This window comes from Phoxinus phoxinus, assembly GCF_949152265.1.
Source record: "Phoxinus phoxinus genome assembly, chromosome: 25".
Lineage (NCBI taxonomy): Eukaryota > Metazoa > Chordata > Actinopteri > Cypriniformes > Leuciscidae > Phoxinus > Phoxinus phoxinus.
In genome coordinates, this window is record NC_136900.1 from 3,942,643 (window position 1) to 3,963,950 (window position 21,308).

A 21,308-nucleotide genomic window follows, 5' to 3' on the forward strand; every position below is an offset into this window, starting at 1 on the left:
GGCTAGTGTTACGTCACATCTGTACACATAAAGAAGAGTCTCGGCTAGTGTTACTTCACATCTGTACACATAAAGAAGAGTCTGCTAGTATTACGTCACATCTGTACACATAAAGAAGAGTCTCGGCTGGTATTACGTCACATCTGTACACATAAAGAAGAGTCTCGGCTAGTGTTACGTCACATCTGTACACATAAAGAAGAGTCTCGGCTAGTATTACGTCACATCTGCACACATAAAGAAGAGTCTCGGCTAGTATTACGTCACATCTGCACACATAAAGAAGAGTCTCGGCTAGTGTTACGTCACTTCTGTACACATAAAGAAGAGCCTCGGCTGGTATTACGTCACATCTGTACACATAAAGAAGAGTCTCTGCTAGTATTACGTCACATCTGTACACATAAAGAAGAGTCTCGGCCAGTGATGGGCAGTAACGTGTTAGAAGTAACGCGTTACTGTAATCCCATTACTTTTTTCAAGTAACGAGTAAAGTAAGGGATTACAATTGCAAAAACAGTAATTAGATTACTGTTACTTTCCCGTAAGGAGGCAGCGTTACTGCGTTACTGTGATTTTGTTTCGTTAGACTGTCTCGTGAGTCGTGGCTTAATTTGAGCCGGAACACGCTCACGTTGGATACGGAACCTTTTTATTGGATCCGGCACCTCCTATGTCACTATGGAAAATTAATCGCTTAAATAAAATAAAAAAATACTATTTGTGTAGCCTAGTGTTCAATGTTGTTATCGATAGAGCTGCGTGAATGGGGTATTATTTATTTAATCCGCAACCGCATCACAAAACTCATCATCCGTAAATGCTGATGCGAGCCGCAAGAAAGCCCTTGTCTGTTCTAGAAAGGATGCAGCAAAGATATTTAATGCTAATGTATCATGAGACATAGGCCTACGCTGAGTTTAATTCATTTATGAGGTGCGCGCTCTAGTTAACAATGAAAGTGAAAGTGAACGCGGCGCGCCGGCTCCTCCATGTCACGGTTATTGTCTGCTATATTTGCCTTGTATTTGTTAAATACATGCAATTGGTTGATGCAATATTTATTAAAATTAAGATACAATTTATACAAAACGAAATTCACTTTAAAGAAAGGCTTTCTACAAAGGAAAACTCCATGAAATGGTAAAAACATGTCTGACGATTTACAAAAACAAAACGAATCTGCTCTTTAATGTTAAAAGACGTAACTGTTAATAATTTGGAAAACAGTCATGAGAGACTTTCATTTTAATTAGTTTATTGCTGTATTTTATTTGAATCTAATCGAATAGAGGATTTTACAAAAAAATATTTGCATTTTATATGCTGGAATATGCAGAAATATAAGTTAACAGAAGAAGGACTTTGTGTATTTCGTTAAAATATGGTGGACTCTGCAGAAATTGGTTAAATGTTCAACATTTTTCTTCAAGTCTGAGACTGTTGCATTTAATTAAATTTTTGGTTGATGCAATGTGCATAAAGTTAAAATATTGAAACTAATTAAACAAGTTTTAAAAAAGAGAATGTTTAATTTGATTAAATTTTAGATGATGGAATATGCAGAAAGAATATAATTAGGCTGAAAGGTCTGCTTTTATAGCATTTTCAGGTCGTGCATCATGTTTTTGAAGTAAAGTAACTAGTAAAGTAACTAGTAAAGTAACTAATTACTTTTGAAAATAAGTAATCAGTAAAGTAACTGGATTACTTTCTTGGAGAAGTAATCAGTAATCAGTAACTAATTACTATTTCCAAGTAACTTGACCAACACTGGTCTCGGCTAGTGTTACGTCACTTCTGTACACATAAAGAAGAGTCTCGGCTAGTGTTACGTCACATCTGTACACATAAAGAAGAGTCTCGGCTAGTGTTACGTCACTTCTGTACACATAAAGAAGAGTCTCGGCTAGTGTTACGTCACTTCTGTACACATAAAGAAGAGTCTCGGCTAGTGTTACGTCACTTCTGTACACATAAAGAAGAGTCTCGGCTAGTGTTACGTCACATCTGTACACATAAAGAAGAGTCTCGGCTAGTGTTACGTCACTTCTGTACACATAAAGAAGGGTCTCGGCTAGTGTTACGTCACATCTGTACACATAAAGAAGAGTCTCGGCTAGTGTTACGTCACATCTGTACACATAAAGAAGAGTCTCGGCTAGTGTTACGTCACATCTGTACACATAAAGAAGAGTCTCGGCTAGTGTTACGTCACATCTGTACACATAAAGAAGAGTCTCGGCTAGTGTTACGTCACTTCTGTACACATAAAGAAGAGTCTCGGCTAGTGTTACGTCACTTCTGTACACATAAAGAAGAGTCTCGGCTGGTATTACGTCACATCTGCACACATAAAGAAGAGTCTCGGCTAGTGTTACGTCACATCTGTACATATAAAGAAGTGTCTCAGCAAGTGTTACGTCACATCTGTACACATAAAGAAGAGTCTGCTAGTATTACGTCACATCTGTACACATAAAGAAGAGTCTCGGCTGGTATTACGTCACATCTGTACACATAAAGAAGAGTCTCTGCTAGTATTACGTCACATCTGTACACATAAAGAAGAGTCTCGGCTAGTATTACGTCACATCTGTACACATAAAGAAGAGTCTCAGCAAGTGTTACGTCACATCTGTACACATAAAGAAGAGTCTCGGCTAGTATTACGTCACATCTGTACACATAAAGAAGAGTCTCGGCTAGTATTACGTCACATCTGTACACATAAAGAAGAGTCTCGGCTAGTATTACGTCACATCTGTACACATAAAGAAGAGTCGGCTAGTATTACGTCACATCTGCACACATAAAGAAGAGTCGGCTAGTATTACGTCACATCTGTACACATAAAGAAGAGTCTCGGCTAGTGTTACGTCACATCTGTACACATAAAGAAGAGTCTCGGCTAGTATTACGTCACATCTGTACACATAAAGAAGAGTCTCGGCTAGTCACATCTGTACACATAAAGAAGAGTCTCGGCTAGTATTACGTCACATCTGTACACATAAAGAAGAGTCTCGGCTAGCCACATCTGTACACATAAAGAAGAGTCTCGGCTAGTATTACGTCACATCTGTACACATAAAGAAGAGTCTCGGCTAGTATTACGTCACATCTGCACACATAAAGAAGAGTCTCGGCTAGTCACATCTGTACACATAAAGAAGAGTCTCGGCTAGTGTTACGTCACATCTGTACTCATAAAGAAGAGTCTCGGCTAGTCACATCTGCACACATAAAGAAGAGTCTCGGCTAGTCACATCTGCACACATAAAGAAGAGTCTCGGCTAGTGTTACGTCACATCTGTACACATAAAGAAGAGTCTCGGCTAGTGTTACGTCACATCTGTACACATAAAGAAGAGTCTCGGCTAGTGTTACGTCACATCTGTACACATAAAGAAGAGTCTCGGCTAGTGTTACGTCACATCTGTACACATAAAGAAGAGTCTCGGCTAGTGTTACGTCACATCTGTACACATAAAGAAGAGTCTCGGCTAGTGTTAAATGCATAAAGTATATTTGTCACGGAAAGCACACGCAAACAGGTAGATCCAAGTGCAGTATATTATTTATTAGGGTAAATCCAAAATCGTAGTCGTCCAGGCAAGGTTCAAGATCCATATAAACAATCCAAAACAAGACAGGTGAGCAAACAGACCTCAGAGGTGGCGTGACATTCAACAATGACTCCGTGACATGGACCGAAACAGATAGACAGATACACTAACAAGGTGACGGGAAACAGCCGTGTGCAATGAAACAATGAGTGACAGAACAGGATGATGGGAAATGTAGTTAACACATGAAGGACACCGTGGGGGAACCCAGGGACACACAACCAGACACTGTGACAATATTTGTGTTATTTAACATATTTAATTGGTAAAGGGTTGCGTAATATTTTGAGATTGCATCTCAATGTTTTTATTCATTTTCAGGAATACTGAATCTGTTTTGTGCAAGTGAGATGAGTAAATGCATGTTCACATTTGGGGACAGCTTTACTAACAGCTCTCTCCAGCGCGGACCAGTGAAAAGACACGTAGTGAAGAATTAGCGCTGTAAAGGAATGGACAAGGTTATTTTTGCAGCTGATCTTATTGCATATGTGTTTGTAGGAGTTTCCCTTTCTGACGCAACATTTATGAGAGGAGAATATTTAAATTAATCATGCAAGGTGATTTACTAAGGTTTGCTCTAGTCAATTTACTGATATTTGCGCCATTATTTAACATCCCCAAAAAAGCATGTATCTCCCTTTGCTTTGAACTTTGAGCGTTGTAACTTTGCAGATGTTGTTTATGCTCAAACAGCAACATTACACACTAACTAAAGTTAGAAAAGTGAAATCATAATCAACCACCTCTTTAAAGTGCTTATATTATTTCTTCCATTTAAAATGTGATCTTAAATGAATCTTTTAGCAATGGGACTACTATTCTAGGCAGATGAATATCTGGTCAGGTGTTACCTGTGTAATTCACATGGGCCCCATTCTTCTTCTTTTACACATCAAAAGTTAAAGCTACACTGCAATTTTTTTGTTTCTTAGCAAAAACCACTTTGTTCTTTCAAAATGATATGTGCTCATTAATGTATAATTACTTCTAACAACTAATCAAGTATTCTCGTAAGCGTAGAATCTGCCATTTATAATACATACGGGTCATGATTCTGCCTTAGTGTCCTTGATTTTCCCTGGTCGTAAGGCAGGATCATGACAGAATCATGTTTTGTGTACAAGCGCATGGCCAATTCCTTGTTATCCTCGTCTTGTCATTATTGTCTAGTCAGTTTCACCTGTCCTCGTCATTAGTGTTTCATTATATAATCCCCCTGTTTTTGCTGTCCTTTGCCGGTTCATTGTTTGATGTGTCACATTTTGTGAGAGTCTACCCGTGAGTACCTTGTCTTAAAGGAACGTCTTGATCTTGTATTTGCTGTTTGTTTTAAGTGTAGTTTTTGTCAAGTGTTATCTAGTTTAGTTATCCCTTGTTTGTATTGCCTCTGTTTTGCCCCCTCGTGGGTTTTGTTTTTCTGTTATAATAAACGTTGTGTGCTTTCATACTGTCTGCGTTTGGGTTCATCTGCTATCCTCATAACAATACGGGTGAGTTGATCGAATGGCGGAAGCCATGTTGCGCCTCCATCTTGAAAATACATTAGCCAAAGAGGGACATACCTGGAAATTCAAGCTTCGCGTTTTTACACTCCGTGGCACCGTGACGAATGCGAGGGGGAGATTACTCGCGACTGCCGGCAGATTTGAAATATTACTGCTACCGTAGGAGTTAAAACGCCCTCGGGAGGGGATAAGTCATATTCAGTTGGTAGTCATATACAATTTTACCGCTAGATGGGAGTAAATCCTACACAGTGTAGCTTTAAGGTCCCTTTACCCCGAGTTCGTAATTCTCGTCCGAAATTTCGCACGTTAAAAAATAAATACGACCTCATGTTGTGTCAATCACGTTTACACACTGCCTCCGAAACTTTCGTCCGTCATAATTTTCTTTGGATTGGGTTTGATTTTTCTGTGTTTTTTGCATCCGTAGCAAGCATTTTGAGAAGTGTTTTGACAAAAAAACGCATACGAAATTTTCGGACAAGGACCTTTAGACTTTGCATGGTCATGACAGGAGTTGAACTTTAATGCACTGTAACTTTGGACAGACAAAGTTAGCTAGCAATTTTATCACATCATTCTCATGTCAACATGAATAAGTCGTGCGGTTATCCTGTGGTCACACAAAGCAATGTTTGGTCTACATTTCATTCAGATAGATTTCCTGTTATCCCGACACTGAATCTTCAGATTAATTAGATTCCTGTCACATTTACCAGTGGAATTACTTCATTGCACAAGTATTCAGAAACATCAAATGCTTTACATTTTCTTCAGTCCAAGACGAATCAGTCATTGTCCAGACAGGGCCAAAGTACAAGCGGCCACATGCACACAGCGTTTCTTAATTAATTGCAAAAGGCTTGGATTACACATCCGACCATTATGTATAGGAAAACAATTCCTAGCCAGTTACCAATCCGTGTGTAATGAATACCCATTGGACCCGACTGTTTAAACCAACTTGAATGGGGGGGACATTTTACCGAGACATTCTTGTCTAATGAAAGACATGACATGCCAGTGGAAATGGAGGCAAGAACAGCTGTGACATGTGGAAAGCATGCTGGGATATTTTAATGTGACGTCTCATTGAAGGAAGCTACAGCACTTGTCTGGTTGATTTCCAGGTTTTAGGTTCTGGCATGTGGGAAAAAAAATCTAAAACATTTTGGATGAGGGTTTAGTTTCAGAAGGGAATGGATGTGCATATCAAAATTGAACTAATTTTTCACACAAAAGTAACTCGTTACAAGCCTCGACGCGAAGTGTAGCACTGAAATATAAATGGCCACCCCTGAGGTCTTAATGAACATGACCGCTGCTATAAATGACACAGAGTCCACTGGGATTTCTCTTTCCAAATGAAGTGTAGTGGAGGTTGAGTGTGGACTGAAGTCTGACAGATGAACTGTGGTTAATGGCCACTTCCAGAGAGGTCTCATCTCCACTGGGCCGTGTACGCGCATCAGCAGGTGACTAAAACAGCCACTGCACTTGTCAAACTGTCACATTACTGGCTAATGAAGAGTAATCATGCCGGCGCTGAGTGAAATGTTATTCCTCAGCTAAAGGGTATTTGTGCTTGTCAACCCGTTTTAGATTAGCACAAAAAACGGCACATGATGCAGTTACGGTGCCGATAAGAGGAAGTTAGTGCGGTAATGTTTGTTTAATGATGGTTTGGTGTGACTTGAGCAATACATGTGCCAGAATGGGTAACAGGGTTGCATATTTAGATTGAATTAAGCTATCACTCAGTAGAGGCTAGACAGTTTAATACCAAATGTTGGTTTGCATTTATTTATAAACATATATTTCCTATGTACTGTATGTCATGATTTTATGGAATCTTGAGGGAGAAATCATGAGGTACATAATTTGCACCCAGCGCAATTGACTTTGTACACTGACGCATGTGTCATTCCTATTTTGCACCCGACGCACAGCAGACGTTTCCCTCCACAGACGCACGCCGGTAAATTAGGGAATGAACTTGCGCTCGCGGGGGCGGTGCAGCGAAAAGAGGAGGCGTGTTCCGGCACAAATGTTTCCTGGTGATATTCTGGAGTTTCAGAAAACAACTCCGCCACAGCCCAGGAAAAACCCAGTCTAAAGACAGTGGCGCGTTATTCAGATGCTATTAGGGCGCATGCTTGGCCATAATGTAGCGTGCACTTTGCTTCTCTCATCTACACAGCAGTTCATATTTTTGCAAACCATACATAATTATAAGGAAAAATATTACCACACGAGGGAAATCATTGTGATGTCCATGAGGATGTGAAAAAATAGGCATAAATCTAACAACACATTTACCCAAATTATTCAGGCTAATTGTAGTAATGACGGATCAAACCTGTTTGATCAATAGTGGTGAGACACATCGGTATATAAGAACATCTGACAAAGTGTGTTGTCCGTCAAGAACCAGGAAACAAAGTTCTGAAGACTGCGAGATCACCGTTACCATCATGTAAGTTGCGTGCGCTGGCAAACCCGCTTTTATAATAGCAATCTGCCGTGGAACAAGCGGCGGCTCTTAAAGGACAAGTTCGGTATTTTACACTTAAAGCCCTGTTTTCAGATCGTTTCTGTTGAAATAGAACGGTTAATATTGACACATGCTGCTGTCCCGAGAATTTTCGGTTTCTGTGGTAGCCCTATATAAATGAGAGTGACTTGACTTTAAGGCAGGACCATATTTGTTAAGTGCACACATTAAAAATTATCCAATAAAATGGCAAAGCGTAAACAAATGTATTTAAAAAAAACAACCTAAAGGTCAACAGAGGATCGTAATTAGTTGGTTAGTAATTAATAAGCACTTTTTTCAGGTCACCTGACCAAACATTTTCTACAGTTTGTGAGCGGCCCTTACTTGAATGCAAAATGGATATCTGTGAACTGTAGGCCAGTGATTTATTGAATTAAATGGCATATCATGTAAATAATTTGATTAACATTTTGGAAGAACTGACAGATCTAAAAATGCATGTTATTTTCTGTATTTTCAGGAGTCTGAGTTTTCGACGCACGAGTTCATTCCATCGTCTCCGCACGCTTTAGGATCAGAGCAGCACATTTGTGAGTTAAAACATCTCGCCCGAGACGGACCAGAGCCAGACCTCGAGACATCTCTGGCCTTCACGGACGAGTCCGCAGCCAGTCACAGCCACAGTCACGCTGAACAGATCCTGAACAACGAGGGCTTTGATCCGGAAGAGCTCAAGCAAGATCCCGAGATTCGCACGGCACAGAGAAGATATGATCTAGAGGAGGGAACGCCAGCCGTGGTGGTGACCCAAGCAGATGAGGTGAGTGCAGACCAGACCCATGTGACTTCTCAGGAACACTTCATCTTGTGTTTGCCCCTGTTTACACCTGCTATAAAGATGCGGTTTGGTCGATCGGATCACAAGTAGACGAGGGAGACGCATTCCCGTTCACACCTGAATTTTTGGTCCACTTTCAACCACACTGGACAAAATAAGCTCACGCAATTTACTTATGAACGCGACCAGAGACGACGGGAAACACACGGAGAGCAGCAGCTTTAGTTTCTGCTCTGAGAGCCGCAAGTGTGTGTTAGAAACCAGGAATAATGAGAGAACATTGTGATCGGAACATTTTTCATCTTTAAACTAAACTTGGGTCTCCGGCCGACACAGTTTAAATCCCGTCTGGCTGGAGCTCTTCCCATCATGTTCACGCGTGAGGTCCGTAGACCGATTTGAACACTTTCGACCACATGAGCGTTTACACTACGAAAGCAATCCGGTCAAATGTGTTTTTAACAAGCTCGAAACGTTTTAGACCCCGTTTACACCTTATTAACATCGTCCACTTGTGACCAAAGCGCATCTTAGGTGTAAACAGGGCTCTTGTCACAGTAATTTAAACACTGGGTAATATTAATTAACAACATGTACTTATTATAGGGTTCGGTTTGCTTTAGTTTGCATAATTTAGTTATTACTGTGGACAGTAACTACATGTAACTTGTAACAAGGTCACTGTAAAATAAAGCGTTACTGACTTTTCCATGTTTCCTCTGTGGAAACTCATGTTTAGAAGAATAACTACTTTTTTTAATACAATGAACCGAATAGTGACCACAACTGTCTAGCAAGATCAAGATTTTCTGGGAAAACAACTTAAATTTTAACCTATTTCTCACACAAAAATGCTATATCATTAGTTTTAGAACATATTGCACAAGTTGTAATAAATAAATGAATAAATAAAACCTTATTAAAAACCTCAATTTGCAATTATAAAGAGAAAATGGGTCATCACAAACATTATGCTTATATTATTATCATCTGATAACCACACCAAAAATGTCCATTAACAACAATAGAACAAATGACACCTGACTGTACTTACCGGTAATAGATAACTTTATATTTTGTTTATTCCTGCGATTAGTATTGATATTTAGTGAATCTTGTGTGTCTTTGTTCTGCTGTGTACAGTCGAGTCTCGCTCTCACACACACTGTTTGTTCTCTGTGTAAATGTTATCTCTGATCACGCAGTGCTTTTTATCTCACAAATGAAACAGTTCTCATGATAAGGTCTACACTTCTTTCATTTTATGCATGCAAATGATTAATTTACTTCTTAGACGGGTGCTGGTTTTACAGCTGTGGTTGTGCCAGGATTTCACTCAGACAACTGGAAGTTCGTGGAATGTCGTACTTACAAGCTTTGAAAGTTTTAAGAGAACAAGAAAAAAATAATAAATAAAGGTAATTTCTTCACCGCTAACAAGACCAAACCAAAAACATTAATATTTATAACAGTCTTCTTCTGAAACACTCGCCGTCCTTCATTGATCAGGGAGCTAAAAGTCTAAATCATTTTTCTTCTTTAATATCTAATTCTACAGTATTTTAGTAGCTGTTAAATAAACTGAATCTGAATTTAATGCACACTCTAGATCTTATTTTAACCAAATTCTTCCAAATGTTTATCTCAAAATCCAAACATTTTAATACATTTGCAATAATTTCTACACCTGTTTTGTTTCACCTATTTAAAGCCGTAGTTCTTCATCTTGCGATAACGTTAAGTTAAGTGTGTAGTTCTTCTGCGGTCCTAGTGTTTATTATTGTTCCTAGTGTCTGGATTTCACTGACACAAACTGCATTTCTTTTTCTGGTGGAATACAACACAAGATATTTGAATAACGTTGGGATCCAAACAACATTGAACCCCATTGACTTCCATTGTATCTCAGGTTATGTTTACACGGAAACGATCTGAAGAGAAAATGCAAAAGTGGCGTTGCGTTATCACTTTTTATTCTGCGTTTAGACGAGCATTATGGGGGGGAAATCTGCGTGCATATGGTGACGCAAAAGTGTGTGAGATTGGATGTAGTGTGCACTCCAGGCGGCTAGGTGGCGATGTGAAGCACAGAAAGTGAAAGAGACGCTGACACAGTTCTTCATGTTTAATACGGTAAAGCTGCTGCTTTAACCCTCGGTGCTCTTCGCGTGTCGCTCAAAAATGACAGATTTTTTATTTATTTTTTCAATGAAATTAATGCTATATTAGTTTGATAATGTTTTGTTATTTTCCTGTACCGGCGCATGCCTGTGACGTAAACGCGTACGCGACGCCTTCACTGTCTAGCAGACTTTTGCGTTTTTACCGTTTTTACCCTTTAGACGGGAACGCGATGGTGGAGAGTTTTTAAGATTTCCACTTTGGAGGGAGGTTTCACTTTTTTGAGTTTTTAAGCCCCAAAAACGCCGTCGCCGTGTAAACGAAAGGCACATCCGATAAAATATTTTTACGTTTTCACCCGCGAGCGTTCTCGTGTAAACAGGGCCTAACCCACTGCTCAAAACATCTACTTTCTTCTTCCACAGGACAAAGATTGGCAGTCCCACTAAAGTGTCTTTAAATAATACATGTACTAATCCACTATGTAACATTTAAATTGGTCATTTTATACAATGTGGTGTACATACAGGTTTTTACATTTATATTAAAAAAAATACCTGCACGTATTAATTTATGTAATGTAATCATCTATAATTACACTGTTGAGCCTTCCTTTACCTTTTAACCCTCTCTTAAACCTTCCTATATCGGATCCAGCAATTCACATCAACACAATAAGTACATTATACCTAACAATTATTATTATTATGTAAGCACATAGTAGTTATGACACCTGGTGTAAAGTGTGACAATACGTTTTTGAAAGGACATAATGGTTAGGTGAATTTTCTTTAATTTTCACTGATGTTATAAAGTTTTCAACCCCTCTCCTCCAAACACTCGACTAAAGTATAGCTCACTTTCACAATCCAATCAATTCCCTAATGGATAAAATCCCACTGTTCAATCTTCAGAAATACATCTGTAGTCACCTAATAACATAATGTGCCCTTTTGAGTTTATTATTATTTGTTCACACACACACACACACACACACACACACACACACACACACACACACACACACACACACACACACACACACACACACACACACACACACACTGAGCAGTAATGATATCTGCGCTGATGGCTGGATGGGCTGCACATCTGAAGTGCCCCTGGGGGAGCCAATAGATAAATCAGTTTAAGCCCTGGACCCCATTTAAAAAGGCTTTGGCAGGTTAATGCGATATCCACTCCAATACATTATACCAGCCTCTCATTCAGGTAAATAGGCACTTACTCTGGCCTGACCCACACTCTCTGCTATCCAATTGTGTTTATTTCATTAGCTCATCCGTACAGAGTTTCCAATGACACAGGATTTCAATTGATCCTGGGCTGGAAGTGATGGCTGGCATCAGGTGGCTCTGATGCGTTTAGGAAATAGAAGGTGTCTGATGTGCAATGACTTATGGGTGACGCTCAAGTGGCTCTGTGGCGGCTATGCGGATGGATGTGGATCGGGTTGGCGTGTGGGTTTGGATTTTCGTGGCATTCCTGTGGGTGATTGTCAACAGTGTTTGAAATTAACCCCCGCCAACCTGCCAACCGGCGGGTAAAAATCAACTGTGTCGCTGTCAAATCACGAGCCAATTCGGCGGGTTACTTATATTTACTCACTTTGATTGGGGAAGTCAGCCAAATCTGTGCAGATTTAGCGCAAATACTCATGATTAAATACAGCGTATTGCGCCGATTCCGCCGAATCTGCTCATATCTGGCTCACTTGAACACTCACAACAAACAATGGCACGCTTACTCTCTTGCAAGTGAAGATTAAAAAGAAAAGACACTGTTATTTTCCAACATCCTACAGGAAGGGAGGAGATGCTGGGTGACAGGATTTTGTTTGGATAATATAATATATATATATATATATATATATATTTATAAAAGCTGTGACATAAGATAATCTGGTTAAGAATTTTTGTTCTTTCTTTTTTTGGCTAGTAAAAGTTCTGAAGGGCCGGTAACTTAAAAATGTAGTAGCCAAATTGGTCGGTGAGTGAAAAAGTTAATTTCAAACCCTCTGTTGAACGAACTTAATTAAATTAAGGAAAACTTTTCCACGAAATTGAATTACATGTTTCCAACAAAATCTAATTAGTTTGAAATGATTTGGTGTATGAACTTAAATTAATTTAGTCAATCCTACTAGATAAAGTTTAGTCAGGTTAGTTTTTGTCCTGCCTAAAATCACCATCATTATAATTTTAGCTAATTTGACTCTACAATCACTTCTAATGCTAGATCTTAGTGTTCTATTTAATTAAAACCACTTTTTACATATTAATATTAATTACTTGCGAGTGAGTTTTAATGCAAATGAAGTGTATACTGAGTGCCCACACCCTAAACACTTCTGTATAATGGTAACCACAAAATTCAAAAGTAATTAACTAACAACATGTTTCCATTTACTGAAAAACACATAAAATAACACTTTAATCCCTAGATGTATGCAGTCGCTTACAAAGCATGCTGGGAACTACAGATCCACCGCCCAGTTAGATGTCAACAAAAATGATTAATGTAGTTTTCACACAAATTAATGAAGTAAACTTCCGTTTTAAATATATTAGGTTGATTGAACACAATTAAATTGAGTTGTGACAATATTAAACAATTGCGTTACTTTTGCTTATTTGAATTAATTAATTTTAACGAGGTCAAAATGAATTTTTTGAGTGCTGATTGTCAAGGGTTCGACGACTGTTTACAACCTTCAATCATGGAGACTGTATGTCGGCTGCACACCTAGACGGCATTTATAGGCATTATGTCTGCGCTCCTGCCTTTTACTGCACTGTAAAAAAATATTTTCATGATTTGTTATCACAACTTTTTATCTTTTGTCAAATCAACTTCGATAACTAATGTGTGAAGATAACATACTATTTTGAGTTTGTTTATTAAACCATTCTTCTTCATTGTATTAACTAAAATTTTTAATTATAACAAACTCAAAATTTTAAGGCAACAAGGTAACTTGCTTTTTTAAGTTAAACCAACTTTTTCTTTTACAGTGTGTACCTCATTATGGCCAAATTCAAAGGCAGCGTCACTTAAACCCTTTGTTCATATAAGGCGATCTCACTAATTAATAGACAAACTTGCAAGTGACTCATTAACTCATTCACCTGTTGGGTAAAAAAAGTTTAAGGAAATGTATCATCATTATTGATGGCATCACAAGTCGAATTGTCCAAAATGAGTGTACCTTTTTGATATAAGTGACCTTTATAGCGATTCAAATCAAAGTCATAGAAAACCTCTCAAACGTATCGTCTGAACCCTTTTCTTCCAGATCTCCATATGGGAACACGTGGGATAATAAGAGGAAAAATTTTTACGATGCCTTGGCGTTTTTGTGACAGGTGCGGTTTCACTGAGACACACACTTCTGCTCTGTCTGTCACTGAGAATGCAAAACTGCAAATAATCGCCCTGTCATAGAGATAAACATAACGTAAAATAGTTTCCGGCTCACTAATATTTGGAATAGGGTGACCTCAGGTTTCCAGTCATCTCAATGGCAAAGAGTAGGGCTGTAAACGATTAATCGCGATTAATCGAATCCGAAATAAAAGTTTGTATTTACATAATATATGTGTGTGTATTGTGTATAATTATTATATATATATATATATATATATATATATATATATATATATATATATATATATATATATATATATATATAAATACACACACATGCATGTATATATTTAAGAAAAATTTGTTATTTATATATAAAAGTTTTATTTATTTTAGGGCTGTCAAAAGATTAATCGCGATTAATCGCATCCAAAATAAAAGTTTGTGTTTGCATACTATATGTGTGTGTACTGTTTATAATTATTATCTATAAATACACACACATTTATGTATATATTTAAGAAATATTTGCATTTATATACTGTATATACATTTATATAATTTATATTATATATAAATATTTTATATATAAATATAACCAATTTTTCTTAAATATATACATGATTGTGTGTGTTTTTTATATATATAAATAATTATACTCAGTACACACACATATATTATGCAAACACAAACTTTTATGTTGGATGCGATTAATCGCGATTAATCTTTTGACAGCCCTAGTTTATTTATAAAATAAATAATATAAAAAAATATATACAGTATATAAATGCAAATATTTCTCAAATATATATATGCATGTGTGTGTATTTATTTATATATATACAAAATAATTATACACAATACACACACATATATTATGTAAACACAAACTTTTATTTTGGATTCGATTAATCGCGATTAATCGTTTACAGCCTTAGCAAAAAGTGTCCCAATCAACCTGAATTCATCGTAATTTTATCCTCTCAGCTTCCCGTAGGTCTGTGTGTGTTTCTGAGTTTGACATTGCTCATTTTTTGGAGTTAACGATACCACGGTAAACTGAAATCACACACATCTGCACTGTACCTCTGCACTCGGTGGGCTGAACACGGGAATGAAGCGTGTCTGTGTGTGTGTGTGTGTGTGTGTGGGGGGGGGTCCGTCAGTCCAGCGCTTGCCCAAGCTCTGAATATATATTGAATATTTGAATATTGTAGGCACTCGTTTGCATCCAAATGAGTTCTGCTTGTCTGGGTGATGGACAATTTCAACTTGACCCCTGTCTCTTTGTATGCAACCTACAGTTTACTGTCAAAAGCGTCTCATTGTTCTTCAGCTCATTTTTCCGCATACCTCTGGCAACCCCACATTTCTCAGTGTCTTGAAAGTATGGATTTCGTCTGTAAACATTGTATTTTATACCCCAGTCACACTATCGTCTGGGTGAAGTCACCTCCGTTCTATTGTTTAAAAGCTTCATTCAGACGCCGTTCAGGTAAAGAGATATGTGGGAAGAATCTGCCTTTGTTAGAAAGTCTGCTCCAAATAAGCAATCTGAGAGTCGAAGACTTTCATTAGCACCGCAAAACATGACTTTCTTACGCAGTATTTTAGTCATTACGAATAACTGAACATTCTCAATTTAAGATATGTATAGCTGAGAAACAAAATGACTTTGATACATTGAGTGATTTTATGCTGAAAAAGAGATTTATGCCGAAGGGGTCAGACAAATAATCTTGTGTTCCCTTTGAATCAAGTTCATTTGACTCACTCCATTGACATATTTTTATTTTTTCTATCTATCTATCTATCTATCTATCTATCTATCTATCTATCTATCTATCTATCTATCTATCTATCTATCTATCTATCTATCTATCTATCTATCTATCTATCTATCTATCTGTCTGTCTGTCTGTCTGTCTGTCTGTCTGTCTGTCTGTCTGTCTGTCTGTCTGTCTGTCTGTCTGTCTGTCTGTCTGTCTGTCTGTCTGTCTGTCTGTCTGTCTGTCTGTCTGTCTGTCTGTCTGTCTGTCTGTCTGTCTGTCTGTCTGTCTGTCTGTCTGTCTGTCTGTCTGTCTGTCTGTCTGTCTGTCTGTCTGTCTGTCTGTCTGTCTGTCTGTCTGTCTGTCTGTCTGTCTGTCTGTCTGTCTGTCTGTCTGTCTGTCTGTCTGTCTGTCTGTCTGTCTGTCTGTCTGTCTGTCTGTCTGTCTGTCTGTCTGTCTGTCTTTTCTGAAAATAAACAAGTCATTTAGCTTCTTAAGTAAATGTGTCTTGATCTACAAAAAATGCTTTTCTTACTTAGTATTTTTGTCTTGTTTCCAGTCCAAATATCTAAAAATTCTTAAATCAAGATGCATTTACTAGATGAGTAAAATAACATAAGATATTAAGTCTTGTTTTCTGGGAAAATAAATCAAAATTAAGTGAGTTTTTTTAATTATCTGCCAATGGGGTAAGAAATATAATCTTGTTTCTTTTTGAATTAAGATAGTAAATGCATCTTGATTTAATAATTGTTAGCTATTTGGACTGGAAACAAGACAAAAATACTAAGTAAGAAAAGCATTTTTTGCATTCTGTCATTTAAATATATTATATGTAATTGCTAATTTTGTTTATTCCCCGCCCTCACACTATATATATATATATATATATATATATATATATATATATATATATATATATATATATATATATATATATATATTACAATTATTCTATCCCCTGTCCTCCTTACCTGAGCTTCCTTGATACACAATATAATAATATAACAATACCAATAAACAATGAATCACGAGTCAAACACGTATAGCCTCCTCAGTAAACCCACAGAGATCAGAATAAGGGATAGTTCACCCTAAAACATTTACTCACACTAGTGTTGTTCTAATGCCTTATGCTTTTCTTTCTTTTTCAGACCACTTGCGTTCGTCCATATACACCTCAAAGTGTTCTGGGGTTATACGAGAGGGTTTAGTGGAAAAAAAAAATTAAATTGAATGTATTATTTAACACAAATCCTGCCCTTGGCCGCTGGTTTTCTGTCTTCACTCACGACACGTGTCGCATCGGATCTGATACCTTTGCATCTTATTTTAAAGCTTGATGCTGGTGGCTATTCACTGCCATTACATGCATGAGCGCGAGTTGGACATGTTTTTTTTTTGCGGTCTATAAAAGAAATAAGTAAATGATGACTTAATTTTTATTTTAGGGTGAAGGATCCCTTTAACATCCAGACCCAGGCAGATCCAACAGACACAAAGATGCAATGCAGTCGGTGGATTAATTTGGCGACTGCTAGTCTATGACAGGCTCCATAACCTGCGTGTGTGTGTGTGTGTGTGTGTGTGTGTGTGTGTGTGTGTGTGTGTGTGTGTGTGTGTGTGTGTGTGTGTGTGTGTGTGTGTGTGTGTGTGTGTGTGTTCAACTGAAGCCTTCTTCAAATGACTTCACCAATCACTTGCGAGAGCAGAGTGTATTTGAAAGCAATTGGCTTCTCAAATGAGAAATATAAAGATACCAATATTATGCATGGAGTTATTCTGGACTCTCAGAGGGCCACTAAAGAAGTAATTCCCCTCGGATGGAGATACCCGGTAACTAATATGAATGCAAATTGGATTAAACGCCTGCATTAGTGTCTGATAAACAATTTACGTTGCCAAGTGTTCAGAAGGGATGCGACGTTTCTACTCGAGCTCCTTTTTGATAGACTGTGTGATGAAATCCACCTCTGTGTGCTTTTACTTAAAGACTTCAGACTTAACATTGTCTGTGAATGCTTTAGAAATGCTTAGTGGTTTATAACAATATGTCTTTTAATTTTGTTATAGCAACCAAAGTACATTATTCATAATTCATTCTATAAAACCGATAGTTCCGACTCTAAGTTCTAATGAGATTATTCACATTTAAAACCGTTGTAAAATTCCAGTAAACACATCTGTCCCCACACAACAGTTGACATACTGTGAATGCTCAAGTTGGTGTGTTATTACCATAAAATACAACTTTTTCTGAAATATATAAGACATTATGTGTGTTTTTACTCTGTGTGTGTGTGTGTGTGTGTGTGTGTGTGTGTGTGTGTGTGTGTGTGTGTGTGTGTGTGTGTGTGTGTCTTTATAGTTTAATGAGAACACAAGTGTGTATAATGACATGGGTATTACAACGTAAACATGGTTTTCAAGGACACTTCCTTCCCACTTCCCGTAAACCACATATACGTGTGTGTGTGTGTGTGAGGGGTCTAATTAAAGGATAAGAGGCTTGTCTATGGTTTACTGAGAGGGCAGCTCATTGTTTGGGCTCTTCTTGAAGCATTACATGCTAAGAGTTGTAGAATTAAAGTCTCTCACACTCCTTAGAAATGTGATTTCCTCTTTCAGTGAATGCTTCAGCATTTTTAAGATTTAATGGGATGTTATTTGAGAATAGTCCACACATATAAGGAATTTATTTATTCACTTCTGCCAATAGTTGCCACTCACTTCACAGTAAAAAAAAAAATTTTGGTTTAACTTAAAAAAGCAAGTTACCTTGTTGCCTTAATTTTTTGAGTTTGTTGTAATAAAACATTTGAGTTAATACAATGAAGAAGAATGGTTTAATAAACAGAAACTCAAAATAGTATGTTATCTTCACACATTAGTTATCGGAGTCGATTTGACAACAGATAAAAAGTTGTGATAACAAATCATGAAAATATCACTGTAAAAAATTATTTTCATGATTTGTCATCACAACTTCTCTTTTGTCAAATCAACCAATCTCCTTCATTGTATTAACTAAAAAAAATTATTTCAACGAACTCGAAATTTTAAGGCAACCAGGTAACTTACTTTTTTACGTTAAACCAACAATAACTTTTTTAAATGACAAAAATAAAATATCTGATCCTATAAAGTACACAACAACAGCACTAACAATACTAACATAAATGTCAACTACGCAAATAGATCCATTTAAATCATAAACAAAACATTATTATTCCACTAATTTACAGCATATCTGGAAATGAACAATGAAAGCAAATATATGTTAAAAAAGGGTGAAAAACTTTAAATGACAGAAAAAAGCACTTAACATTTTCATATACATTCACATATATTTTTTTTCCTGTTGGAATATACGTTGATATGTAGACAGGTCATGTATAATTCAGTGGATTTGTAAATATCATAATAATAAATAACTGTAAGTGATTTTTTGAGTTGGACATACCAAAAAATGTATAAACAAATAATAATTAAATTCACGTGTGAACGTTATGGTCAGAGAGAGGGTCATGACAACTAAATTACGACTTGGTGGAAGAGACCTTGGATAACTTTGTAAGTGGACGTCAGGGATAAACAAATGCTGTAAAAGTGTAGATCTGTAAAGGTTTAGGAGCGATTGTGTGTCTCTGTAGGGTGTTTAGCAGTAGATGCTAGCGGGGTGCAGGCGTCTACAGGACGCGAGGCGCTATCATGACATCTTTCAGGTGTGATGTGAAAAGCGAGTGGATCGTTTCAGCGCAGCTCGAGGTAAAACTGCTCTCAATGTGCCAGACTCATGCTGCGATGTCATCGCATATTTAGCGTCGCAATTTTCAAAAGTTGAGTTTAGTAACTCGGAGGCTCACCCGGAGTCGTCGCCTGTCAGAAGCGCGTTCGCTCGCGCTCTCCACTCGGCCTGTCAAGGTGCGCGGAAATCACAGCGTTGTTTATTCCCTTTGATTTGTCACAGATGTATGCAGCACAGTTGACACGAGATTCTCTTGTTATTTTACATTCAACATCCTCCCCCCAAGTTTATCTCTCCCCTGTTCTCATTTGAGCAATTCAGTTGACTCTTGGATCTTAAAATGTGTGAAGAGCCTTTAGAAGTGTAGCGCTACATGATCATCAGAGATAGTCGCTGTGACAGTGTCCCAGTTGTCGTTCACACCACTGTTCACTTCACGGTACTGATCAAAACCAGCAAAGTGAAGCTTTAGTTTCCTCCTCGCCAGTACATGAATACTTGTACAAAGTTAATTAGGCCTCAGACTGAACATGTCCGCAGAGTTTTTAGAGGCGTTTTTGACAGGTCTGTTAAAGGACAGCGATAAAGAAGGTGGGAGAGAAATGTTTCTTTCGTAACTTTAGATGTACTTTATCTCAACGGTGTGCATGCTGCTGCTCGGATGAACCAAAATAGCATGAAGATGAAAAGTGTACAGGCGATGCATTTGTATGTTTTAGAGACGAATGCAGTTGCGGTGAAAAGAAACTATTACCCTTTTGTCCCTGTAATCAATGACACATTAATCAGGGCTTTAACTCGTCCCAGCACACTTTCATTTCACAAACTATGTATAGACCTAATCCCTACACATATGAACGTGAAATTAAACTATAAACATACCCAATTATTGATTGTTGAAGTGGTCAAGGTGTGTTTAGTGAGGCCTGATTTGGCGTCTGGGGCGGGATCTGTTTGGTAGCGGAAGACAGGGAGAGAGTTTAGGCAAATTCCCCCAAAATAATTGTACCTTTTAACCAGGTAAATTTCACGAACCTGAACACATTTGCATATAGAAAACTAAGCCCATTTTATAAACATAAAAAAAACATCGTCATGAAATTTGAGTATACAGTTACTCCCCACACTCTAAAAAATGCTGGGTTGTTTTAACCCAATTTTGGGTCAGCCATTGGGTTAAGTTTTTTAATTACATTTTTGATCTAACTTTTGGGTTTGTCCATATTTGACCCAAAATTGGGTTAAAATAACCCAGCATTTTTTAGAGTGCACCTCAACTCTCATTAAAATGTAAAGATAAAATATATATACAATACACTCTAAAAAATGCTGGGTTGTTTTAACCCAATTTTGGGTCAAATATGGACAAACCCGAAAGTTGGTTTACATTTTATAACTACATTTTTAACCCAACATTTGGGTTTGACCATATTTGACCCAAAATTGGTTTAAAACAACCCAGCATTTTTTAGAGTGTACCGTTCAATAGTATGGGGTCCCTACATTTCTTTTAATGTTTTTGAAAGAAGTCTCATTTACTTACCAAGGGTGCATTCATTTTAATTACAGTAATATTATGAAAGTAACATTGTATACACTGTAATATTGTAAAATATGATTGCAATGTAAAATAACTGTTTTTCATTTGAATATGTTTAAATAGTAATTTATTCCTGTGAACAAAGCTGAATTTTCTTCAGTGTCACATGATCCTTCAGACATTTTTGTGTGGAAGTATGTGAGTTTTACTGAATTTAATTAATATTGACTTTATTTTATTTATTTTATCATTGTATCCAGACAAGTTCGCACTA

At 37.4% G+C, this 21,308-nt stretch overlaps 1 protein-coding gene across 2 annotated transcripts in view; it reads left to right on the plus strand.

Annotated features, from left to right (window-relative positions):
* The window catches only part of LOC306993246 (uncharacterized protein), a 113,291-nt gene that overhangs the window by 12,720 nt on the left and 79,263 nt on the right, over positions 1-21,308 (plus strand). For both annotated transcript variants that reach the window (XR_013796420.1, XM_079602912.1), the window contains exon 3: positions 8,155-8,454. Coding sequence is in view for 1 of the 2 variants with exons in the window: in XM_079602912.1 (XP_079459038.1) it covers positions 8,155-8,454 (300 nt within the window). In the remaining variant the exon portion in view is untranslated. The remainder of the gene's footprint in view (positions 1-8,154; positions 8,455-21,308) is intronic.